Source organism: Bacillus rossius, chromosome 1, assembly GCF_032445375.1.
Source record: "Bacillus rossius redtenbacheri isolate Brsri chromosome 1, Brsri_v3, whole genome shotgun sequence".
NCBI lineage: Eukaryota > Metazoa > Arthropoda > Insecta > Phasmatodea > Bacillidae > Bacillus > Bacillus rossius.
The window spans coordinates 352,655,337-352,683,249 of NC_086330.1; the positions used below are offsets into that span (position 1 = coordinate 352,655,337).

The following is a 27,913-nucleotide window of genomic DNA, read 5'->3' on the forward strand; positions in this document are numbered from 1 at the left end:
ATCAACAAAAATAAATTATAAAAATTAAAAATACTACGTCTGAACATAACTGCAATATTATAATATGAGCAGGCTACATTTGAGTTTCCTTGGTATCTACAACCACGGGAAACACTATCTGACTCGTGCAAGAACCCAACATAAATGCACACTACCAGGCAATATGGCAGGGAAGACTTATGATATGATATAGACCAATTCTGTATTATGCGCATGCTGCAATTTTTCCAGCTATTTTAGTTTGTTCAGTGTTTATCATTACTGTTGGTTTTCACGCTAGTTAAGTGTTTCCTGTTTACATTTCTGTGATTATTATTATTATTACTACTACTACGATTATTATTATTAATTATTTATTATTATTATTATTATTATTATTATTATTAAGAAATCTGAATCACGGTCATAATGTGATATCGGAGACTTTTACAAACAGTAACGATCATCTGCATTTTTTCTTTCTATTGGCAGGTTATTACAACTTGTTTTAAATACCACTGTAAGTATTATTTATTAATTTTTTTATTTGTATTTCAGTCAAAACTATATTGATGTCTGATAATCTGGCCATCTCGCTGGTCCAGCAAGGTTGTGTTCCCAAATGTGCCAGAGTAATAATGAAATAGAACACATTTGAATACACTAATGATAAAATAGCACTTCAGCATTTGAATTCAGACATTCAAAGCGACACTATGTTTGATAACCCCCCAACAAAGCATTAACTTCCGTCCTGCAACGAGACAAGAGTTTTGACAGTTCTGTGGGCAAAAAAAATTGTTCAGTGTCGGCTAAAAAGGATTATACTTTGCAGCTTGCGTGCGTGGTCTACATCCACCACCAGTCCGGGAGTGGGGCAGGCACCGGCACTGGCACTCACCATGTGTATGCGGTCGGAGGGGAAGTGGGGGGAGTTGGGAGCGTGCGCCGCGCTGCCGGGGACCCATGGCTGGCCCCCCGTGCTGCCCCCCGTCAGCGGGGGCGGGGAGCTGACGGGCGTCGAAGGGTTGGAACTGTAGCTGCTGACACTCTGGTCCGTCGGGTATATCTGCACACACACACACACACACACCTCTGCGGGATAACAACTAAATATATCATTCATATCCACCTAAACTTATATAAATATTTTAAAAAATTTAAATAAAAATTTTAAATATTAATTTACTTGTTAAGAAATTTTAATGTAGATTTCAATTTAATTAAAAATCAAATAAGCTCAACGACTTGTCAAGCCCCAAGACAAAAAAAAATTATACCTACAGTGAGTTATGACTATAGTTTTTTAGAAAAAATATTTTTTTGAATATTACCAACATTTCCAACCCATTCCAAACCTACAGATCCAGCCACGTGCAGAGATACAGCATGTTTACGTGGTGAATAAGCGGGGCATACGCCCCGGGCGCAAAGCTGTGGGGGCGCCTAAATCGCTTGCATTGGTAATTCCTACTACAACTGGTAACTGGTAAAACGTTTTTTTAACTTGCATGCCAGGAATGTCTAATCTGATTTACAATATAACATCTCAACATATTTAATGAATGAACAAGTCTGGTGATTATACGGACTACTTTATGGACATAGTGGGTTCATGCATGGAAGTTACAGTAGCACAGAAACATGTAGGTATGGAAAATGCTTAAATGGCACCATTTTTCCTCCGTGGAAGGGCCCCCCGGACCCCCCCGCTTTATCGGTGTGGTATGTGCAAAAAAAGGTGGGGGGAGGGGGGGGCGGCGGCGCATGAATCAATTCATGCCCCGGGTGCCAGAGACTCTAGTTGCGGCCCTGCCTGTGAACTATGTCAACATCGCGGAGATGCACTCACGGAGGCGAGGGCCTTGCCCAGGGTGTCGCCCGAGGTCTGGGGCTGGATGCCCGCGGGGCTGTGGCCCCCGTACAGCGCCGCCGCGGGACTCGAGCTGGGCACGCCCCCCGCCCCGCTGGAGGCGGCCGGCGCCACGCCCGCCCCGCCGCCCCGGAAGCTGGACATGGGGGGAAGGCTGGACACGGGCGAGGGCTGCGGCCCCAGGAGCGACGTGGGGTCGGGCTGCGCTGGGACCACGCCGCCGGGGGAGATGGCCCCGTAGCCCTGCGACACCACGCACACGCACACCTATGTACACTTCCGCCGTAAAACAATACAGATATGTCGTTCGGACAGTCTGGGGGCAAGGAGCATAGATGTAAACAAAGATTTCACTCACAGGCCAAGAATATTTCCTTATTTTTTCTCTCTCTGAAATCGGCAAAAAACAATTCTGACATTACCAACAGCACAGCACAAAATTAAGGAATTTAGTTTCGTCCCGAACCACGTCGGATTCCAGGGAAATGTATAGAATTCCTTGGGCTCAGAATCTAGGCTTAAATAATAAATTTATACGTACTTATAAAATATTGCATTAGTTGTACTTCCATGTCTTAACATTCATGGGAATAAATTACTGATTATCATCCGGTTTTATTAGATACTTAAGTTTGTGTTCGTTGATGCTTTTAAACTCGAGAATGTCAGGTTAACCTATTTGTGTTCTAATGCCATCTTTGGTGCCTCGAGTGGTGATAATAAATACATCAAAGCCCATCTTTTAATAACCAACTGGCTTGTTCTAAAGTGGTGGCTATTATTATCGCAAATATGTACAGTGCCTAAACAAAAGTTTAAGACCACGGGCTTATTTAATATAAATTTACCTAGTTTTTAAATTTTTAGTTATCATTTTATGAATATTTTGTGAATACTGCAGACCATCAGATATCTACATATCTACCCAAAAGAAACATTGTGATACAACATCTATTTTTCAAGATGCAATTTTTTTTTAATTTTGTTACTTATTATAAAACCCTTAATTTTTAAGTAACAAAAATGTTGTAAATACTAAACTATTTGGTTGATTTTAGTAACATATTTTATCCAGTATTTAAAGATGTGTTTACTTGAATACTTAAATTCACATGTTTAACTTTTCTTTCATTGAAAGTTGTATAAAAATTTTAGTTGAGTATTTAAGTCCATAAATTCGAAAATATTCAAAGGTCAACCTCTATGTATTGCAACTGCATTCTTTTTTGTTACACTAGCCCCTCTGGGAAAGCCTTACTAGAGCTGCCCTTGGTTAACATAAATATGTACCTATCAATTTATTATTAAAAGTTTAATAGTAGTGCAATACTGGCACTGTTCTTAGATACCAATCAAAGATATTCTTATGAATAATGTTATCTATTCCTTTCCCTTTTGAATATGACAAAATGAAAATGATAAGAATGTGACTCATTACATTTGACATTGAGATCATCTATTTATAGAGCAACAATTATTTTAAGTATTTATTTTACACCATCTTGGATTCCACTTAGCTTAAAATATTTTTTTAATCCTGTATATACATAAATATTTGTGCATGTATGCATTATTGTAAATGCCTCACAACATTGTTTTTATTTATACATTAAAAAGTTAAATAAGTTGTGCAAAATATGCTGAATGCTTTTATGTTAAAGTTACTAGTATAAAATATATTTTTTTTATATGTAACTTAAGGCAGAAAGCATTCTAACTACTTCTTGGCTTCTGAGTTGAGGCCTTAAGGCCTGATTTGATCCTCCTTGCAATAAAGCTTCAGTGTTAATATTTTTTTTTTGGTTCGACATGGCATAGGTCTTAGCTTTGGCTACTTGTTAAAGTCAACACTTGTGAGCTGGTTGTGCTTGTTATCATTATGTTGTAGTAGCCCTCGTAAAATGACCAGCTGCTTCATTGCGGAGCCTACAGACTAGAGCCAGTTAGTAAACGTGCATGGCCCCCACAAGGGTGGAGCTGGGTGAACCCCTGAGTCCAGGGCCTTACCTGGGGGACCCAGCCCCGTTTATTTTCAAACATTTATCTATTATAATTTTTTTTACAAACTAGAAAAACATAACGGATTTTTTTATTCCAATGAAATTTCAGAAGATTCCACACCGACAGGTAATTATATGTTAAAATTTAAAATAGATGTTAATGATAAAACGTTTAATAAAATTTCTGTGGTTATTTTAAAGAAAAAATAATTTTATAAATAAAGCTTAGTTTGGACTTATAAAATAGTAACCCTAGTATTTTCAGGTTGAATCAACATTCTAAAAAAGAGTGTAGGTAAGAAATAACCATGCAATCAGTAGCGGATACAGAAGGGGGGGGGGGGGGTAATGGGCTCAAGCCCCCTCCAAAAGCATCTGGGTCCACTATTGTTTTAGTGTTTGCCTTGATGAAGCCTAGCCTCAGCTGGGTCAGGCCCTCCCCAAACCAAAATCCTGGATCCGCCACTGCATGCAGTTATAATGTATAATTGAAGGGTCTCCGATGATCCTGGGTCCAGGGGGGCCGTGGTGAAGGCGGTAAGGGCGGTGAAGGGCGGAGAAGGGCGGATAAGGGCAGAGAAGGGCGGATAAGGGCAGAGAAGGGCAGAGAAGAGCAGAGAAGGGCGGAGAAGGGCGGAGAAGGGCAGAGAAGAGCAGAGAAGGGCGGAGAAGAGCAGAGAAGGGCGGAGAAGAGCAGAGAAGGGCGGAGAAGAGCAGAGAAGGGCAGAGAAGGGCAGAGAAGGGCGGAGAAGGGCGGAGAAGGGCGGAGAAGGGCGGAGAAGGGCGGAGAAGGGCGGAGAAGGGCGGAGAAGGGCAGAGAAGGGCAGAGAAGGGCGGAGAAGGGCGGAGAAGGGCGGAGAAGGGCGGAGAAGGGCGGATAAGGGCGGATAAGGGTGGAGAAGGGCCGAGAAGGGCGGATAAGGACCGAAAAGGGCGGAGAAGGGAGGATAAGGGCGGAGAAGGGCGGATAAGGGCGGAGAAGGAAGGCCGGCACTGACCATGGGGTCGTGCGCGAGGTGCATGGACGGCGCGGAGAAGGCCGCCTGGCTGAGGTGAGACGGCGCCCCGGCCGTCAGGAGGGAGCCGGAGCCGTAGCTGGCGTAGGGCGTCGCCTGCAGCTGCGCGCCGCCGCTCCACGGGTCCGCCGCGCCGCCGCTGCTGCCGTCTGCCGACACAACCACACACACTCGCACTCGCGCCGTCGTCTCCACGGAACAAGGAGGGAAATAAGGAAGTGCGACTCTTGCAGTGGAAACTGAAACCATGTGTCGCTATCTGTTGGGCGGGCCCATAACTACCAGCAAATAAAAAAAAATCGGAACAGAGGTTCTCATACAAAGTTTTTTTTAGTTAATACGTTTTTTTTTTGTTATATTAAGTTATCTCTAATTGATGGGAAAATACTTAAAGCTGTTTTGTAATAAACCGTCATGTAATAAATAAAGGAGTAGGAGGTGCAAAAACTCATTGTATTACACGCCACAAAATTAGTGGCCACCTAATTTGAGTGAATTTTCACTGATTTGTTTTGCCTGATAATAGCTAAATACATTACTTCACCTAATAAATTAATGTAGTTATGTCAGCAATATATTATGAAAACTACTATCTAGCGGACGGGCCCATAACTACTTCAAAAAACTACGTCTCAGTCTCGGTAATTAGAGTTTCTCCCCCATGGTCGTCTCTGCACTCACGCCTTCTCAAGGTCGGGCGTCATTTTAGAAATTAATCCGAGGGCCAGACTCGTGTCAATTAACATCAACTTATTTCACAAGATATTTTAACGCATGAATACTCTGTAGATAAATAATTAACACAATATGCGACGAAGTAAAAACTGTTCTCTTAAAGTAGTAATTACAAATAATTAATATATAATAAAATTTAAAACCATTTACCACATATAAAATACATGAGATGACAACAAAAAATATGTTTAATAGTTATGAGGCTATTGTGGCTTTTTAACATATAAATGCAACTACATGGACAAGTGCACAATATTACTATAAATGTTGACAATACTTTATGCAGGAAGTACGTACGTACCTGATGCGGCCTGTGGCCACACAGGTACGGAAACTTAGGCAACGAACTTCTAGTGTGTTAACACGACGCTATCTTTCAGGTGAAAATTTTAAATACGAATTATTTGTCCGACTCTTACACAACTAGTAGCATATATTTGGCAAACTGAATTCTACTACAGAAAATAAAATTCCATGCAAGTTGCGGACATGAAAATTAATGGATGGCAGGGAATGTCAAACAACTAGCAACTTCCGTTAAGGGTGTATGACCCGTTCCAGGTCATGATTTTAGATTTATATTAATCACTGATCAACTTTTAGACATTTTCAATCGTTTAACTTTCACGAAATGAAAAATATATATAGTTGCATACTTTTTGCATAATTAGCTGCCAAAGTTACATTTTTAACCTTTTTGGGTTGTACAAATAACGAGAATTTAATTTATTGCAGAACTGAAACTTTTTAGGATTAACTGCAATGCCACTGGCTACTTCAAGAAATGGTTTGCATTTCTATCACAAAAACTCATTTCATGTTTCTTGGCTGTCAAGATCATACAAATTTTGAGAATTTTGAAATGCCAGGCAAAATTAATTAATATTTTCTGAAAGAAATGCAAACCATTTCTTGAAGTAGCCAGTGGCATATCAGTTAATCCTAAAAAGTTTCAGTTCTGCAATAAATTAAATTATCCTTATTTGTACAACCCAAAAAGGTTAAAAATGTAACTTTGGCAGCTAATTATGCAAAAAGTATGCAACTATATATTTTTTTCATTTCATGAAAGTTAAACGATTGAAAATGTCTAAAAGTTGATCAGTGATTAATATAAATCTAAAATCATGACCTGGAACGGGATATACGCCCTTAAGGAACTTGTGTCCAGAAACGAAACCCTGGAAAGTTACAGGCGTGAACAATAGCGTTCAAATTTGAATTTGACTTGACCGGGTGTGTGTGTGTGTGTGTGTGTGTGTGTGTGTGTGTGGGGGGGGGGGGGGGGGGGGGGGGGAACTATACTCCACTGGCTGAAAAGACGCGCGACCGCAGCGCTGTGGCGTTGAAACACTCCGCGGGAAGCAGACGACGAGCCGGTACTCAAGATAATCTGACGTTCTGAGTTTGTCAAACAAACTAGCAGCCATCAGTCTGGTGCACACATCTACACATGTTCCCTAACAAAAATTTCTTGTTTTGCCATTCCCTGCAACCCAGTCAATTCACGTCCCGCAATCTGCGAACAGCATGTATAGTGGAACATTCGGAGAAATAGCACTAGGTAAAAAAAAAATGTCATGGAAAAGCAGCAATCCAAAGTGAAGGGTGAATCTTGAGCCTTAACAGAAGGTACCTCATACATTACAAATACAGTTTTGTTTACATTTATCATTAATTCAAATTAAATGTTAGCTAAAAACTTAACAGCTGGACTGATTATATGACGTTACGTTTTATGTCAATTTAGCTTTAAACATTATAAGAAATCATTTCGAACGGCAGTTTTCGACTGTATAATATTATACTATGCAAGGAATAACAGTATCTTTCCGGCCAATAAACTACCCTTCTTCCTCTAAGTAAACAGGAATTATCAGGTTTTTTTTTTATAAAATACTTAAAAACTAGATTAGAAATTCATGCCTGTTTCTATACATGTTTTAGTTACAAAATGAGACAATATAATTATATCTACTCGCTACTTTGTGTGTACAAATCATAACAATTTGGTTCAACACAGCAATCAACATACAATTGCCAAATTTATATAAGGTTAACAAATTAACCGGAGGCATATCAAACCTAATTTGAAGTTTATGTTTGAAAAACTTGCGTAAAGATTTTTTCTACAAAAAAATAGATTAAACGATTAAAATGTCTTATCCTATTACAGCAGGCTGCCTCCATACAAAAAAAAATCCTAACATACTTTCAACAGTTCCTCTTTTCACAAGTACGAACTCATGAACACATTCACTATTAGCTTCTGCTGAGCAAAGTGTTGCAACTCACCGATGTAGTAGGAGTCTCCATAGATGGCGGCGCCTTTAGGAGACGTGTACCTAGGCGAGTCTTGTCCGAACTCGTCAGACCCATACTGTAACAACAACAAAAATACATCCAGTTAGTCCTCCTCACAACCACTAAAACAAGAAAACCAATTTCACATACTTAAAATAACCATGACTGGTCCACACATATTAAATTATATTATAAGGACGCCTGAATGTCTAGCATGAGAAACCAATGTAAATAATATTCTTGCACATTCTTTGATAGATAAACTTTGATAAAAAAATCAAAACAGATTTTTTTTTTTTTTTTTTGGTGGACGTCAAGTTAGATTCATGTGAGTAATTCGGTGCAGAGTACAATTTATTTGGTATGCAATGACTTCTTATACAGGTTAGGATGTATTAAAAAATGGCTTACCATAAGAAGCCTCAGTCTATACTGAAACACTAACACGTAGAAAGCTACCGAGTGACATAAAAATAAACTAACGATCAAATATTCATTAACTGAATCCAGAAATGTATCAAAACAATTTGCAAAAATTTCTAGAAGATGTCGTACAAAAAAGACCGATGTTGAATATTGGTTGAAGTAATCTGTTGTCATAACTAATCACTCTTATCTTTTAGCTTCCACAAAAAAATCATATGATAAAATAAACTTCACCAATTTTTGTCAGTTGCTATGAGTAGGCTAACATGAAGAATTTATTAAAGTTCCACTTGAACACAAATTATATAATATTGAAAAACTGATTACAAATTTTGTAAAATGAGTTCTGATGCAACAATCTAATTAAGGACGTGATCTCAACCCAGAAGCCAAAAAGTAGGTAGTGACGCTAGGCATGATTTCAGCACGGCACTTACTGAATAATTTTTAAATAAAATCCGAAACGTGTTTTATGGCAAAAATTAAGGGCGCAGGTGGTCCGCGCTGTAGATTTCTCGTGAAAACGTCGGGATGTAATCATAAGTGTTTCGTGTTAATATGTAACTTTATTATCAATCGTTAATTTCAAGCATGCGCCTACACTGGTACGATGACATCCAGGCCAAACAAATACTGCGCGACAATCACGTACAGATATGATCTATACGTGGTGCGCTCAACCATTGTTGACTCATTATTAGTATATTAGTGATAACCGATTAAAATCTGACGGTGTTTAGTCGCACACAAAAGTTCGGTCGACTATCACTTTAACGAGCGAATAAAGGTTTTCACGTATAAAAAAAACAGAGCAAATTCAAACACAACTTCGACATACACATGCAGCACTACAGTAGCACCCCTTTCTCCAAATCCAACATTTATTATTATTGAAATGAAGCAAATGTGTATATAATACAAAATTGGAAAGTATTAAGTTATTAATATCTTCGTATGACATACTGATGTTATTAACTAGTGTTCTCATCTAAGTGGTTTAAGATACCATTACTGACTCGCTTTCACACACCGAGTTAATTATTTAATTTTCTAGTTATTACAATTATTTAATGGATTTTTATATAATTTCGTTATTAAATTTTGTTGTTGTTGTTGTTGTTGAATCACCAATTTTCTCAACAGCTATTTACTGAACGTTATTTAAGAGCGCGACTTTCCTTTTACAGCTATTAGACGATATTTAGTAAATATCTGTTGAGAAAACATAAAATGCTAGATGGCTATAGTGATAAATTTACAGTAAAATTCTTTAGTTAATATTGAGGACAAGAATACGAAATAACCGAGCAGGCGTAGTAAAAGACCGAGCTTTATGGCGGGGTTTCACACGGAGATGCATGGAAATTTCGCTCAGGAAAATTGCGTCCCTTTATTGTGTTTGTCTCCTCCTTCCCTCTCCCTCCTCATCATGACATTCAAACTTAAACCTTTGTTATCCTCATTACCAAGGGGTGCTGCTTAGGTGGACAGACCTATACTTTGTGACGGATCAATTGAATATAATCTAGACGGAGAAAGGCAAGCAGTGTGCTTTGTTCAGAGGATATCAATACAGAAATAAGGAGGGTACAAATGAGAAAACGAATTGGTTTGTATTCCAAGAGAAGAGAGAGAGAAGTTTACAGGACAGTAAAGGACAAAAAGGCACGAAATTGTGAGTGCATCAGGTCACAAGTGCAAACCAGACATAGCCTAAACAGAAGTCCGATTTCAACGAGTGGCAGCTAAGAGAGTAAGAGAAGGCAAAGAGTCTATCTCTGATAAAACCAGGAAGAAATGTGTCCTCTGATTAATCAAGGATTCGGCCTTGTGACAGACGTTCCTGCGTACTCCAGCTTTAAATGCAGCACAAGATCAATGTGACTCGGTATCCAAGGAGAATATTGTTTTCTCTGAAGATTACATTACAGACATGTTTTCTTTGAGTAGATGAAGGAGTCGAACAGGGAGGACGCTTTTTTTTTTTGTAGCTATAAATTCAGAGAAATACTGCAGAGTCATGAGCAGTACGTCGTGAACGCGACTGCTGTTCAGCACCTCTACTGCATACCTCGGCAGTACAAAGGACCAGACGAACATCGCTTCAGTACCGTTTGCTTTACTGCCCTCACCCCCCCCCCCCCACCACAATTTTTTTATAAACTAAGGAATGTTCACAGGGATGGAATTCGAGAAGAATCATGATCGACTTCGAAGACGCCTGCGTTCCTTCACTTGTTTCAAACTTTCCATCCAGGACCGTAAAAGGGTGCAACAAATTCCACTTCATTCAGTGTTTATGGCGCAAGATTCAACACCTGGGATTGGTGCAGGAATACAATAATGACGAAGGAGTAAGGCTTCATGTGCCCATGTGCAGTGTTGGCGATTATACCTCACGAGGATGTTCAAGACGTATGGCTCCAAATCCACAGTACGGCGCCACGAGAGAAACTAAAAAAGTTCTTTGATTACTTTGTATATAAATGGCTGCAAAAACCAATGCCTGTGAATGGTGAAACAATAAGCTTAAGAACGAAGTTCATCTTAGCCATGTTAACCCAAATTTCTACACCCTTTCGAAGGAACTGAAGCACAAAACGAAATACACCGGTTAGAAATATGATAGGGCTATTCGATTTGTAAGGATCAAAGAGCGGCTGTACATGAAACTGGACGGATTGTCATAGTTTTGCACGCATGCAAAGAATAAGTACGCCCAATGACCTTGAATATAATAACTAACTTTTAGATTTTACATGCATCGGAATTGTCAAATGATGTAAAAGGGTAATAAAAAAGTTCACGAAAAATAAAAACACGAACAAAATAAATATCATTATCCCACTTCATAATCGAAGTCACAATTTTCCGAAGGGCAATCATCCCAATACCTCAAGTGGCATTTTTATTATTATTATTTTCTCGTCATTATTATTAGTTAAGGGCTATGTATAAAACTTTTAACGTGATACAGCTGTTGCATCTATTGTTCTATCTCAAATATTTTCAACAGATATTCACTTAGTGTAATATTATGGATGTAAAATTGCGCGCATAGATTCGTTATTATCACCAGTAACGTGAATTTTTACGTCCATGGTATTATTATATTACGCGAATATCTGTTTAAATTATTTTTGATGTAGAAATATGATTCCTTTCTATTTTTTTTAAAAAATCGATAGGCCAGAATCTACGCCACTCTGCTTCCGCGCTGCTGTCCGCCGTGACGTCACACGTACCACTCCGCAGCGCCGCGGTAGCTCCATGTAAATAGTTCGTTCCAAAAACCATTACCAACTAAATTAAGTGGGTTACAAACTGATAAAATTCAGTATAAATTAATACCGACGAAATCAAAAAATAAATACAGATAATAAAGTTAAATACATTGGCGTAGCTGTGTTCATAAAGTTGGGGGGGGGGGGGGGGGACAAATAATGATTTTGATGTCATGTAAACCCATTCCCCTCTGACTAAGACAGGGGGTCCGGGGGTCCTCCACAGGAAAATTTTGATTTTAAAAGTGCAAAATAGCGCTTTTTAGGCAGTTTTTGTATCCAACCATTGGATACATCGATGTTAAAATTATTATTGTTTCTTTAAGATAAAATTTGACAGTGAAGAAATTACAAATAAAGTTGGGCAGAATAATATTATAAAATAAAAATATCACGGTCTAGAAAGTTGGGGGGGACAGTCCCCTCCACCCAAAAAGTTCAGGGGGGACACGTCCCCCCTGTCCCCCCCGGTTCTTACGCCCCTGGTTAAATAATCGGTAAAATTAGAATGCGAAACAGGGAAAGAAAATTACCGAGCTAATGGAAAACATCAAAGTTACCAACTGTAAAAAAAAATTACTAGGTGAAATTTCTAGTCACGAAACAAAAAAAAATTGGCCTGGTGGGCCACAGCGGCAGAACAACAAAAATTGCCAGGGAAGTATGTATCGCGATGATTAAAAAAGCGGACCTGAAGAAACGGCAAACAGCAGCGAGGGGCGCCGCGTGGTTCGACGACCGCCCGCATGCCCCCGGCGCGGCGGCCGTTAGAGCGTCGCCGCACCTGGCGGGGCCTGCCGGAGACGCTAGACGCTGCTTGTCGCGCGGACTAGTTCCTGCTCCGTGGCTCGCCCGCCTGTGCGCGCCGCGACGCCTCGGCAAAGTTCGGTCGTCGCAGAAGCTGACACGACCACGCATACGAATAGAATACACATCCGACCGACCTTGCTCTTTCGTTAATAGTAAAAAAAAAAAAAAAAAAATTCTCCCCTCTTCAGAGTTATTGCGGGGCCCACCAAATTCACTTGTTGCGGGACTTTTAAACTTTCACAACTGAAACGTTTTCTCTAGGGAAAATAAGGAAAGCATGCCACAAGAACTAACGTCCAAACTAAAAAATATAAATAAATAAATAAACCCTTATAGAACCGTTTGGAACAAAAGTATGCCTAACTGGACGGAATTATTCAATCAAGAGCAAAATACAAAAAAACTTTCACACGGCGTGTGAGCACCGAGCCTGAAACATGTGAAACGAGGAACGAGCAGGCTTGTGGAGCACAAGAACTGCCCCGCGAGTGTGTGTCTGGATGGAGTGGAGAGAGGAAGAGAGAAGGGGGGGGGGGGAGAGAGAGAGAGAGAGAAACGCTGTTATAAATAGTAATGGATGTTTCCACTCGCCTTCCTCCCTGCACCCCCCCCCCCTCCCCCTCACCCGAAGGGCGGGGAGCAGCGTCACGAAGGCGAAGCCACGGGACCGCACAAAGATATTGGAAAATTGTGCTGAGTAGCGAGCGAGTAGGCTGCTTTATGAAGCCGCGGCGCGGGGCAACAGCCGCCCAAGCGACGCCACGCGGTATCCGTCGGCGTAGCTCTCTCAAACAGTCTTCGGTTGGCGTGGTTAGATTCCTGTCAGGAGTTCAGCAAATTTTTTTTGTGTGTGTTTTAACATCTAAGCTCTCGGTATGCGGCAATTGGTGGGAGTAATTTCGTGAATGGAATGGAAGTCGCATGGAACGGAAATGTGTAACAACCACGGTGCTGCCATCTGTGGCGGATGGCGCGAACCAAAGTTCACAAAAGCCAAAGGGAAACTTTATAATATTAACTGTTTAATTATATAACATTTTAGTAAAACTCATCGAAAATCAGGTCCATAACTAGATTTAGTTTTTTAAAGGTTTTTTTTTTATCCTCCACCTTTATCGCAGCAGTTTCATTATATAGTTTAAAATTTCGTTCTGAAAATAAAATAATTCGAAAGTCCACGTAGCTGCTCCCAAAAGGAATTCTGAGAGCTGGTGCGAAAACTACGTATAATTCACGTCTAGAATGTAGTTGAAAACACAATTTGCGTATCTTTATCATGCTCGGCATTATCTTTAATAATTCTGCGTGAAATTTAGTGTCAAAGTTTCGTTATATAAGTTTATTTGAAACTTGAATAACACATGAATTTGCTCGTTACCGAGGTTAGATCACTGGCGAGTACTGAAAATACTCGCTCACATAATTTTTTTTTCTCTCTTGGGGAATATTTCCTTCCTGGGTTTCTAGATTGGTGTTGCAATAAGGATCGCAGTATTTCGTAGCCATAGTCTGGTAGTCCGGAGTTGCTTGGCTTGTGGGTTTTAGCCGCGTCGAAGGCGAAGGCTTCAACCGACGTTCCGGTGGACACAGCAGTCGTCGTCTTCAGGGTAGCAGCTACTAACAGCCACCCTGAAGATGGCGACTGCAGTGTACAACCGAAACGCCGGTGAAATCTTCGCCTTGGGACGCGGCTAGAGCTCACAAGCCAAGCCGCTTCTGGGAGTTGTGTCAATTCTCCTCTGGTTCGCTGAAGGCATAAGCGAAACACCACAGCCGTTTCCTAATTATTAAGGATATTCGAGTGTTTTGACACTTACGTGACATGACATTAACGGCCAATTCAATATTGTACATTTAAAACAAATTTAAACTTAAAAAAAATTAAAAAAATAAATGAATAAGTTTTTAAAAATTAACAATCCAAAATAATACGATTTAATTGAATTTTACAGAATTTCATTTTACACCTCGATCAAGTAAATCTGTTAAATTGTACATAAATAAGCAATTTGGCTAAATATTAATTTCAATCTCCACTCTCCAATTTCATCGCCGACAGAGTTCGTCACAACGGTCACAATGCGATGCAATTGGGGGAAACGAAATCAGCAACGGCCCGTTGCAAGGAACCGCCCCAGCAATTGGCTGGATTGATTTCCGAAAACCACGGAAAAGCCAGAGCATGACGGCCAGGCAGAGATGTTGAACCGGATCATTCAGAAAGCCTTCACATAGTCAGGACAAACTTTTTTTTAAAACTCATTTTGTGGTCTTAATGTGCTTTTATTTACCCCCCCCCCCCCCACACACACACAAATTAAAATAGCCCGAAATGAAACAGTAACTGAAGACGATACAAGATTCACATTTCGAAAGCATACATTTTCAATATTTAGTTTCAAGGAATATATACTTACAAATGTGCTTCGCAATTTAATATCTTGAAAAAAAAAAAAAAAAAATCCAGCGTGCAACAACACAACAATATGTTCACAAAAATGGTTTTAAGTTTTAGTTTTATTGTTAGGACTATTAGTGCGAGCCGTACCCAAGGTTCAAACACAAAGATTCGAAGATGCCTCTACCAGCGATACTGCAAATACGCCCTATTGTATAAGCTCAATTTGTCTACAGCGCCAAGTTAAAAATAAAAAATAAAAGGTAACGCATACCTCGTGCACAGCTATCACACAGCAAAACACTGCACACGTAAAATTCTCACTTCGTTACTGCGCGCAGTATGTGCGGGTTCAGCGCAGAAGCAATCCCATGAAATTCGAAAAAGGTTCGGAACCCACATCACGTCGTCTCGAACAACGTGCTAATTTTCCGAATGTAAAATGGAAAGCTTGTTTCAAGGGCGAAGCTCCCCACTAAATAAACCTCTCTGTCCCACGATGAAAACATACAAATGATAACATTTCGGTTGAATTGCGTGTGAAAGCGCGAAGCCAATAAAATCGCACGAGTATGACCGCGTTTCGTAGGGGTAAGAAGAGAGTGGTAAAGGAGGGGGGGGGGTGTATGGTGTGGGTGGAGAGAAAATGGCTGAGCATCATTAGCACACAGAAGGACTGATGGACTGGGAGAAAAAAAAGGAATAGAAAAAAAAAGGGAGGGGAGGGGATGCGGTACCGCAGTATCGACGCTAAAATATTCATGAAGCGTAGCAGGATGGGGTGCGAACCCCCCCCCCCTTCCTGACCGGAAGGAGAATACCAGCAGACGCGGGTGATCGTGACTGACGACACAACCAGGAAACAAAGAAAAAAAAAAAAAAAAAAGAAAAAAATTTTTAACTGCCATCCTAACAAAAGGTTTGTAGTTCACTGACAAGGCTGGCAAATCTAAAAATCAACATTACAAGGAAAAATAAATAAATCCACGTATGCTACGCTAATGCGGAAAAAATAGAAAAAAAAAAAGAAGCTAAAATTGAAATACTTTGAACCTTCGCGGTGGTTATGTTAGCTCGCAGTTTATCCGGAGGTCTCCGGGCCAATGAGGAACCAGTATCAAACCACGGGCAGCTCAGCCGGGGCGTCTCACAAGTCAGCCAGCGGGTACATGACATGTTCCCGAGTGCGCAGAGGATTGGAGTCCACCCCACAGCTCGTGAGGTCTGCTAATAATTCCTTACTAATAAAATTTGTTCGAATTGATTTTAAACCGTGTTAATATCGTCCTAAGCCTTGGCCCAAAGCAAATTTCTACACGTCGACGTATTAGTACAAGGGATAAAAAAATATATATTTTTTAAGGATAAAAAAAATTTCTACTATCTTAGTAAACAAAATATGTAAAATAAAAAAAAGTTCTAAGCTACTCAATGCTGGATGCATTGAGTTAAAAACATTCTAAATATTTTCTCTGCATCTAATACGAAAAAACGGTACAGTAAGTTCTTAAAATATTCCAGTAGTGTATAGAAGTTTCCAGAACAATTAAAAAATAAGTAGGTACTTCGAAATCTACCTACGCCTGTAGGTTGTGCCGAAAGGGATTTTATTTTTGTGTGTGCAACATCTTAGTTCTGTGTATACAGCATTTGGTGGGAGTAATTTCTTGAATGGAACGGAAATTACTAACCATGGTGATGTCATCTGCTAATTTATTTTGTTCCACCAGTACCTTAGTTATCTATAGGGGAAATTATTTTCCAGTTCAATGACAATTTTTGCATTTAACCCTACAGAACTCCATAAACTCGAACCGATGTCGTTATTTTTGATCTGCCGACTTTTCGGTAGGTGTTTTAATGCCTAGAATAAATATAAGTTATACACTTATACTTATATCATACGCACGATGATAACATCAGGTGGCGACTGTTTACAGATGATTCAAACATTTTATTAAAATTATCTAATTGAAAATAGTAATCATACGCAGACCACATTACAATTCACCAGAAATGAAAAATTCGAACACTAACTGCGTTGAAATTCGGCCAAACAAAGCGTTACGAGATCTTATAACCTCGTCAACGTATGCGCCGTCCGCCATGACACACGGTTTCAAAAGTTCTATTGGCAGATCAGACGTTCAATGATGTACTCGAAAAGTGTATAATGCGTATAGCTTTCGTGTGCGGTCTAGGTCCATATTTAGTCTGTGGTTTAATGGGTCGCGCGTGATTTGATATTCCCCGGTTATGTGCGTTGTCATGGGCTTAAAATCCCCCCGCGGTGCTTCAAACTAACCGCAGAATTAGAAACAACTTACACGGGTTAAAAGTTGGACCTTTTGCAAAATCAATTCACGAACTTGCGTCTAGTCAGCGTATAAAAATAAGACACACACACACACACCATTAAGAATAATTACAGTCTATACATTTTCTTCACTTAAAAAATACATTGCATTTTAAAGTTTTCTCTGGAGATGTTCTTGTGTATTGTCTACATGTATTATAAATAATTAAACCACAAGCAATGCTATTAACACTGTGGATGGAAACACTGGAAACAGTTTGCATAACTGTACACATGACAATTTCATGTGATTCAGAGGTGCATTCACGGGGAAAGCACGAGGGAAATAAACTTTGGGAATTAAGGCCCCTTTTATATTATGTATTCAAATGCACATATATCGATAGAAATAATAGATGCACGATGATTTGGCGGATTCTTTGTGTAGTAACGTAGTCTTGAAGCACAAGTGCACCTACCTGCTTTAACAAGAATACGTGTTTATCTAAATCACTTGCAATCCGAGTCAAAGACAAGTCTCTGACATCGACAGCCAACGAGTGGCGTGATTACGTGAACCGAGTATGGCATTTTAGTTTGGTCTGGAGTGAAAAGGACCCGCGAAATAATCGATGATCTGTTTTTGAGATTCAACATAATCACTGCCTCATCCGTTTGACTGGATCAAAAATTAAAATGTATACGTTTTAATATTAATTATGCCTTCCCGACAGCCGCGACTTGGAATCTATTTTCCTTTTAATTTCCTCTTTTCAATTTAATTTTAAATACTAAGTAAAGTTAGAATAAACCATAATAAAATGCTTCTACTAATTTACGAACGCTGGGGAATACGATATTAAAAATCGTCTTACAATCCTTGCATATTAATCCACCCAGTTTCTGTTAAACGGTAACTTTAAAAGTGCTAGTAACATGATATAAATGTATAATTACTTGGACGAGAAAATGAGCGAAGAGATGAAACCAATTTTCTGTGGTCCGGAAGAAACTCATTATTTTTTTAATTATATAAAGAAAATGTAACATGTTTACATTGCAACTTCTTTTAAACGATCAAGGTGTTTTTTTTAAATTCAAGTATTAATTTTCTGAAGAAATATTACCACACGCACTCTTTAATATACTATAAAGCCGGCGAAAATATTGCAAACATTTTAATCGCAGACGCGGTATTTATTGATATTTGGATAAAGATCATCAGACTCACAAACCGGACCAGGGCGTTTTAGGTTTCCGTCGATTAATTTGCTAAGTACAAAAAAATTAATCACATTTACTTTGACGGTAAATTAGGCGGAGCACACAGAAAGCTAGACCTATAAAGCCAAATGACGTACGAAATTGTATATACACACCATCATTTGCGTCAGTACCGCGGAAGAGAAAGGGGCACTGTGCGAGGGGGAATTAGAGAAGATGGAGTAGCAAAGAGTGAGGGGGAAGATGTAGAAAAAAAAAGGGGGGGGGGGAGGGGCGAAGTTCGTAGTTGGCGCGATGCGGGTCACGCAGGCTCTACACTCCATCGAAACCGATGCGCGCGCCGCTCCAATAACAACGCCCCGCCCATCCGAGACGTGACCCGCTTGGCAACACCGCGGCGGCTCGCACTACCCGTCCTGAAAACATGCCGCCGAGCAATCCATAAAACAAAAGAGCTCCGTGTCTCAAGTCGGTACACGACTATGCAAGCCCGCGTGGGAAATCAACTATCTGAATCATTAACCCATTTATTTATTTATACTATAATTTACATCTCGTCGACACTGGGGATGGAATTAGGACATGGTATACTATAAGAAACCCTTTGCGTGTAAATATGCCTAGAAACCGTGAAAAATCGAAACCAGGTGGGATTTAAAAGGAGACACCTTACCGTTATGCCACCTCGCTTGATAGTAGATAAACAATATAAAGTTAGCAAAAAAAAAAAATACTAGCAACAACGTTACCATAAAGTATACGCAGGAAATAAAAAGTCAAAACGTTTAAATCGTAAATACTGCATTTTTATAGAAAATTAAAAAACGTCGAGGTTTGTGGTTGCTAATTTCAACGGCAAACAAAATGGTTGTTTAATAAATGTTATTTTACACTTTAAGTATACTCCTATGACACAGTATTTTTATTTTGCTGATGGTTTGGAAATATATAGTTTATATTGGCGCAAAATAACTACAAAACTGACTTAGTTGCTAGTCGGAAGTCCAATAGAAAATCAATCGGAAGTCCAATAGAAAATCAACCACGCGGCTTCTAACCATTGGGCCTGCATTCCGTCATTCAACAAATTTAAGTATCTCATTATTAGACACAAAAAAATTCAATAATATATTTTATTGTCACCGTTCTAAAGTAAATAATTCTTATAACTTAACTCAAGAAATTGAAATCCAAGCAAATTATTTTTGCACTTCTTAAACTTCGAAATTCGAACTTATTTTGCAGAGTAATGAAAGGCAATCAACTTGAAACTATATATTTAATCCAAAATTATGAACACAATTCCAAAGTTGTTATTTTTTAATATTTATACAGATAGTGTATTCTAAAATCGAATACAATTTTTACATACCAATATAAATTATAACTCTAAATTCCATACAGAAATATTTCCACGACGATAGGAGCCAAAATAGCTGTGTTATTATTACATCTTCACTGAATGTTTCCGCAAAAATTATATAACATTTGTACTCATCTTTTAAATTACTGTGCGCATAAAATAAGTAACATATTAATGAAAATGTTGCATGTTGTTTTCAAATACCATATACATTCTTCTGTTACGTATGACCTGCATCGTATTACTGTGACGGTCCTGGCGGTTGTTACAAACAGCAGTACTTTTCAGCAAGTTCCGCAAGGTTCGTAATGCAGTTTGCAGAAACACAAACGCGCGCGACTTTAAGGGGATTGGTGCACCAGCATCGTATTAAAAAAAACAATATATTTGTTAATGATTCAGCTACTAGAGAAGATTTGAACCATTCTGGTGTAAAATTATTTTTTTAATTTTTTTATTTTAATTAAGTTATTGCTGATTTTCGGGATTTTTTTAAATTCAAGCTTTATTAATAAACTATAAAGAATTCAGTGGTAAAACTTTCGCAGATAAATTTTCAGACACGGGAGATATGACTGTGACCATTATTTTATCTGTAATTATTATTAATTTAACGTATTTACAATTTGAATTTTAATAAATGAGCTGCTACGAAATTGCGTGATATTCATTTGCGAATTTAATAACATTCGCGTTTTCATTTGTAATTCAAACGCCAATATATCTGTCGGCTGAATGATTGACTTTATTTTAGTCTTTAGCTTATTGCAGTCGGACCTAAAGTAAAAACGTAGCTGTAGAAGTTTGAGCAGCGTGCAAGCTCGGATACGAGAAATTATGGAGCGCGCTGGACAGTAGTGACACCTTGCGACAGTTTCCCGAACTGTTTGCAGCCAGTGTTTTCTCTCGTTCCCACCCTGCCTCAGCTGTCTGCTGTTTACGAAGGGGAGACGGGATTTCGCGCGAAACTGATATGAAGGTCAACGTACTCATTTTCAGTAGATAAGAGAACGTGTTTGGTCTAGCTCGGCGTATAATTGAATGGTTATTCTCTGTTATTATTTAACACAGTGATTTAGCTAGATGTTTTTTGTTGTAAGCGTGAGATTTATTCAGGAATAAAATGCCGAAGAAACCTCCACCAAGCATAGTACACAAAAGAACAAAACTATCGAAAGCCATTAGAGCACTTAGAAAAAAGAATAAAGAAAGATAAGAGATTATTTTATTATAGCTTTTTTACCATACATTTATTTTTCAGAGTTGCGTATGTACAACGCGATGGACGCGATGCGACAACATAAAGATGTGTAAAATTGTAAACATGCTTTTTTTTTCTAGCAATGCGTGAACCATTCATAAACTATACTCAACATGTATCCGTATGATTACGTTTGAATTTTTTTTATGACAGGCATCAATGTTAACAAGTTTATTAAGCCACAATATACTTTTTTTCAGAAAAATAAGTGTAGCAGAAAACACTCAACATAGTCTCACACAAAATCAGTTTACATGAATGCAGTTTTAAGAAGTAAGCTACGTAAATAATAGTTAAACATTATTTAATATATGCTGGTAACGTTTCCAAAGTATCAGCTTCGCCTTCATTCACGAACAATATTCGTGGCCTTATTTATTTATTTTGCTGGCGTTTCGTTGGTGACTGTTAGGACTGCAAAATTAGTAAACATTTTTCACCCTATCCTGAGTTAAATCTAAGTGTGCGCGGTTAGATGAGGACCAGATGTGTATCATGCTTACGCCTTTACACTCTACTCAGGGGTGCCCACAAGGGGGGGGTAACGACGCAGACTGCGTCATTAAAATTTCAGGGGGGGGGGGGGTGGTTAAAAGACGAGAAAAATGTATATATTATTTACATAATTATAGCTTCTAATGTGAAAATACGATTCTGGTGCTTTGATAAATGAAAGGGATCTTGTAAATCAAATTGGCAACCCCGCACTTTCCTCAACAAAAGCAGTTTGGCATCTGTCGGTTCAGGATGGAAATATTACCTGATATTACCAAAATTATTATTAGAAAATCAGTTTTAATTAATGCAAAATGTGATAAAATATAATACTAAAAAAGTATAATATTATAAAATAATTGAGTAAATCATTTAGAACATGGCATAAAAAAATTCGGGGGGGGGGGGCATAATTAGTTTAGGGGGGGTGAGTCATAGTGTTTGGGGGGGGGGGGGGGGCACCTCTGCTCTACTCATGCGGGTATTAACCATGCGCGTAAGGGCGTGTTGCCAATGACCTGTACGATAGTCAATCCTCTACGGACTCGAAAAATGTCACCTGCTCATTGGCTACTTGACTTGTGACAACTGTTTGTTATAATGCCTGTGATTCATCGTTGATTTTGTTGAGGAGTTTTCAGGGATTCAGAGCCTCCCATTTAACTGTGGCCGAATTGAAGAAGCAGTACAAATGTTACATGCTTGAATTCATAGCGAATGGAAACCACAAATATTTACTGATGTAGTGGTTGGTAAAAAAAAATATTATTCGTATCGCGTCCATCGCTTCGCGCCATGGTGGCTCCTATATTATATGGATTTACAAAATATAACGATTCATTTACGACACTTAAGATAAGGTGTGTAGGATTTTAAGAATTCACTTGAATTAATATTTAAGAACATATTTCAGGATAACTTGTGAAGACGCTCGTACAGACGGCACCGGTTGTGATGACTCATTGTTAGGGACACCTGTATTTCGAGAATACATTTCGTGTCAAGGTATTTCACAAAATACTGTAGCTTTTCTCTTGTGGTTATTGGCTGAGAGCGGTGAGAGGTGTCGTCCCGCTCTTGACGAGGCCAATGAGAATGTGGTCACAGTACTGCTGCACCCTCACAATTTGCCTTTCCTCTTATAAAAAGCTACAGTATTTTGTGAAATACCTTGACACGAAATGTATTCGCGAAATACAGGTGTCCCTACTCATTGTTACCAGAGCAGGGGCCATCTCGTGTACACGAAGTGGCATGCGAAACCTCAACACAACTCGAAAATCAATGAGTGTTACATTGAAATGTGTCCGCTACAAATGTTCAGGAATTATAATTTTTAAATCGAGTAGAAATATTCCTGCAATTAGCATTAGGTATATTTTAATAGACATTGAAAGCGAATCATTAAGTAGCTTCAAAATCCAAATACCGGAATACAGATAGTCTGTAACAATACAGACCTCACCGACTAGATATGGTCCAGATTGTTAATACTAACACATTTGAAAAAAAAAACTGACTAGTTAATGAATATGTTGAAATTTTGTAAACCTGTTACTTAAGATGATTGGTGATGTAATAATGTCTCTTGGAAACTACATAAGATTTTAACTGCTTTTATTTCTCCATAAATTCGCAAATCACCATGGCGGCCAATTTACGATCACGATTTAGTTCTTAAATTTTAAATTAGTTTATTTGTTGAGAGCCTGGTACAATGTATCTGACCACTAAAGCGATCCGAGCCGCGTAGTGTATACTACTGCGAGGTTGCAGAAGTAGGCTCGGGTCGGGACGAATTTCGCTGTGAAGAAACAAAGGTTTTTAATACATAGAAAATTATCCCAAAGCCGAAATTTGTACAGTAGTAGAATGAACATTTCTTAGTAACACGTGAAAAGTGTAAGTACTGCCGCAAACCTTGTGTGTCACACCGAAAACGAGTAGTTAAGTCCAAAATTAAATTTTTTTGCAACGATCCACAATAATGGATATTGCAAATGCAGTTTATGGAGTAGACCTCAGTATGGAACCCAAAATAATCTAGAAACATTGCCCTATCTGAGGATAGTGATAAAAAGCACAAAGTTTAACATGTTTCTATAAAATAGACCTTTTAAATCATTAAAGTTAACGAATTCACTTTCATTCAATTTTAAGGAAATATAAATACATCTTACATAAACTTAAAGAGCCCAACGTGGAAATCGCTTAAAGTAATCGTTCTTGCATATTTATTCATCTTTAAATTGGTATATTTTTTAAGTGTCTCATACAATTAGTCTGACCACTAAAGCGATCCGAGCCGCGTAGTGTATACTACTGCGAGGTTGTCGAAGTAGGTTCGGGTCGAGACGAATTTCGCTGTTAAGAAACAAAAATTTTTAATACATGGAAAATTATCCCAAAGGAAAATTTTTGTACAGTAGTAGAATGAACATTTCTTTGTAACACGTCAAAAGTTTACCGATGAAACCTTGTGATCACACCAATAAATGAGCAGTTGAGTCCTTAATGATAATTTCTACAATGATCCACAAAAATGTTTCGTAAATTTAATAACTTTAATACTTTTTTAAGTCGGTTCTCATTATGGCACCAAAGTAATATAAAATAATGCCCTACATGGTAACTGTGATAAACACCTCAAAGTTAAAACGTCCTATTATTAAATTGGTAATTTTAATCATAAAAGGTAAGAAAAAAAAATATATTTTTTTAATAGAAATTTGACTACATGTTACATAAATATGTTGAGCGTAACGTCAAAATCACTTCATAAATATTGTCTGTGTTTTTTTTTTTAAGGTTTAAATGTGTATATTTTGAGTGTCTGGTACGATAGTCTGACCACTGATGTATTTCAAGCTGCGTAGTGTGTGGTGCAGCAGTGTTAAAGTCGCTCGTGCTGGGACGTTTTTTGCTCCAGAAAACTAAGGTTTTTAATGTATGGTAATTCCAGACTGAATTTTACTCTGAAAGAATAAAAGTTTCCTAACTGCAAGTGATTTTTGCTGCAAACGTAGATAAAAATCTTCCAGGATGCAATTTGCTTAGGTAAAAATGTTAGTATGATCGACTCTTTAATTTCTAAATTATAAATAACAACAATAGAACTTCCCGGAAAGTTGTGATAAACTGACGATATTGCGCGAGTAGCAGACCCGTACGTGACTACAGAGAAAGGCTATTTTCCTTGACCGTTAGGATTTCTGGGACGAACACCCTCTCACAGCTGGGGTCATAAAATACGGTCAAACTCTTGCAAAACATCCACCACCGCTCTTTGCCACTAGCAATTCAACGAAGTAAGCTAGGCGCAGCACTCCAATGAATTAACTTAGAAAAAAAATTACTAAATATGTAATTCTATCAATACATTTTACAACACAACTTATGTATTATTTATTTTCTGGAAAAAAATAATATTATCATCCGAATTATGTTATAAAAGTGACAAAACTCAATAAGCACATTAACGGTGTATCGTTTTCTTCAATTGTTATATAGTAAAATAATTTCATACAATTAAATATATATATATATATATTTTATAATATAGGCTACATTAAAATTTTGCACAGTTCTGATCTAAAATAATATAATGTATTAGAAATAAAAAATAATTATATTTTTTGGTATTAAAATAATTTTTAATAATAAAATTTTTGTAACAAAATACGAACACACATATACAAAACCAGAGGTCCTCTAGAATTTTGATTTACAAGTTCCAAGCAGAAATTGTTTATTGTTAATTTTATTGTATCAAAAATCATTCATGTATAAAAAAAATAATATGTATATCTCAAAAGATGTAACATGAATACACCCTATCATATGCATTAAATATATTTTAAGTAATCCCTAAATAATACCAAGTTTATTGAGTGTCGCAGTACGCAGCATGTTTCAAAGCCCGCCGGCCGTGAAAGATCAGTACGGCCGCAGTACACTGCAACGCTCGGGCAGCTTTAATGAGGCAACTAATTATGCTAGACTCTTTATAAATATGCTATATTAAAGCTAAAAGTATAATTAAAAACATTTATTTAGACATTTTTTCGCATTGGGCTCTTCAAATCGGTGTAAATCGTATTTTTATCTGGGTGGCAAAGATAAAAAAAAAAAAAATATGTCGTGAATTAATCGCTTTATATCATATATATTAAAAATTTAAATTTTTTCTAACATTAATGGGTGTATTAAAGTTTCTAGATTATTTTGGTAAGTTTACGGACAGTCTAAATTAAAAACTGTATAAATGGGTAGCATTTTAATGGACTGATGCAAGTTGCTGTCACCTAGGACTTAAATGCAAATTTTCGGTGATAACGCACAAGGTCTACAGCGGTAAACTTTCGGTATGTTATTAAGCATAGTCAACTCTACCACAGTACAAAAATTCAGCTTTGGACAAATTTTTCACAGGTTGTCTTGGTTTCCTGGAGTAACATCATTGAATATATATAACTTATAGAAGTCGCGAGGGGATAGGATTTATTATTCCAATTTTCGGATCCAAAACTGTGGTAGTTGTTAGCTCCGCCGCTAGACAGCTCTTCTTTCCACAAGAGGGTAGTCGTAGTTACCAGCTTCCACGCTAGAGCGCTGTAGCATCGCTTTTTTCAAGGTCATGCGCGTAATTCTCTGTCTCACTCTATCGAGAGGCGGTGCCGTTTGTTGAAATCCGAGCGCTTAGATACGGGCGGGCGCAACTGAATTGGAGGAGTACGGCCACCGAAAAAAAAAGTGCGGTTAAAAGATGCCAACATCAAAATTTAAGTTTTAATTATAAGAAAACTACAGAAATTTCTTAAACGTAATAACGTAAAAAAAAAAAAAAATACTGACATTCGTAGTTCAGAATTTATAAAATGTGTTAACGGAGTGGCGCATTGAGTAAAATGGCAAAACACAATTTGGAATAATTCTTGACAACGTTGAATGATTTTGGTAGCTATGAAACAACTATGGCTGCGATGACTGTTCAAACGCGTGCACGTAATGTTATTAGTAACTGAAACTAATGGTATGATGTCATACTTTGTGGCTATGCAGTTTATAATTTTTTTAACATAAGATGAAGCATTTTTACATAATGTTTTGGTTGTTTCGTAATTCAAAATAAATAATCTTAAACGTTATATGGTGAATATTCCCAGTAACGAATGACCACTAAAAAAATCAATTTTGCCAACATTGATATGAAAAGTTAACGATTTACTATGTTAAGTTGCTTATAAATAACGCACATTTCCCGGATCTCCAAAGAAAATAAGAGTTTTTGTTATAGCATTGAGTTGCCACTCTTTATATTCCTTGCTTTGAGGTTAGATACACAAGTTATGCTCGTAAAAACGATGCGCAAGTATTTTGAATACAAATATATTTTCTTTTAATAACCGAAAGGTAAATATTATTTCCATGAAATATAATACAATTATTTAAACACAGACAACATATAAGAGCTATTTTTTGTTTATTATTCGATCTGGCGTGATAAATATTATATTTTAAAAACAGTTTGTGGATTTTTAATAAAAAATAAATATTTATTTATTACATCAATTTAAGTTGTTCAAAAAATTCACTTTAGTATGAATTCAACCGAATTCATGTTATTCAGGGCAGAAAATTAGAAACTACCAAAAAAGATTATCTACATTGCTGTTTTGTGTAAATCTGTGCACGGACTTAGTAAGTGATATATTTATAATTCCTCATTTTAGCAACCCATTTTAACACAAGAGAAAAAGGATTTTATACTAAAAATTATTATGTTAAACCATTAATTAGCAGGAAACATGTATGAATAATCTATTTAAATTTGCATTTGAACAGTGAATATTATTTTGCAATAATAAATATATTTTATCATCGTATATTACGGATGAAAAGTTTGTATTTCCATCTAATCAGAAGAATTATGACACAGTTAATTAAATTGCTTTACAAGTTTTTATTCACATGAAAATCATTAAAAATTGGTTGGGAAGTTATATAAATATACAAAAACAAATCATTATACATACAATTTTATTATCTTAGTGGATTTAAATTAATGGTGTCCCAGTGACTACTGCGAAGAAAAAAATCTTGCGAAAGGTTTCCTCGTAATTGAAATTCGTCAAAAAAAATGTATCTCTCATTTTTGGTGACATTTCTGACAAGTGGTACGATGAAATTTGAGACTGGCAAATGAATGTTGTGAAGCAATAAACAAAATATCACATTCGTGAACTACAAATGTATAGTTGTTTTTATTTTATAGTAAAAGTATATCTAATAACCCGTGGCTTTGCTCACGTAATTTCCGGGTATTGCTGATACTCTACCATTTTAAGAAAAGTATGTATTAAATTCCAAAGATTTTTGAAGAATTATACCCAAAGAACTGTCAAGTATAGAAAATATTTAATAAATAAAAATATTTTTACGACTTATTT

The 27,913-nt window shown here is 37.6% G+C and overlaps 1 protein-coding gene across 8 annotated transcripts in view; it reads right to left on the reverse strand.

Moving 5' to 3' along the window:
- The window catches only part of LOC134528233 (transcription factor 12), a 500,640-nt gene that overhangs the window by 38,005 nt on the left and 434,722 nt on the right, over positions 1 to 27,913 (reverse strand). For all 8 annotated transcript variants that reach the window (XR_010074370.1, XM_063361655.1, XM_063361658.1 and 5 more), the window contains 4 exons: positions 7,899 to 7,983; positions 4,851 to 5,017; positions 1,832 to 2,095; positions 881 to 1,048 (listed from right to left, as the gene is read on the reverse strand). Coding sequence is in view for 7 of the 8 variants with exons in the window: in XM_063361655.1 (XP_063217725.1) it covers positions 881 to 1,048; positions 1,832 to 2,095; positions 4,851 to 5,017; positions 7,899 to 7,983 (684 nt within the window). In the remaining variant the exon portion in view is untranslated. The remainder of the gene's footprint in view (positions 1 to 880; positions 1,049 to 1,831; positions 2,096 to 4,850; positions 5,018 to 7,898; positions 7,984 to 27,913) is intronic.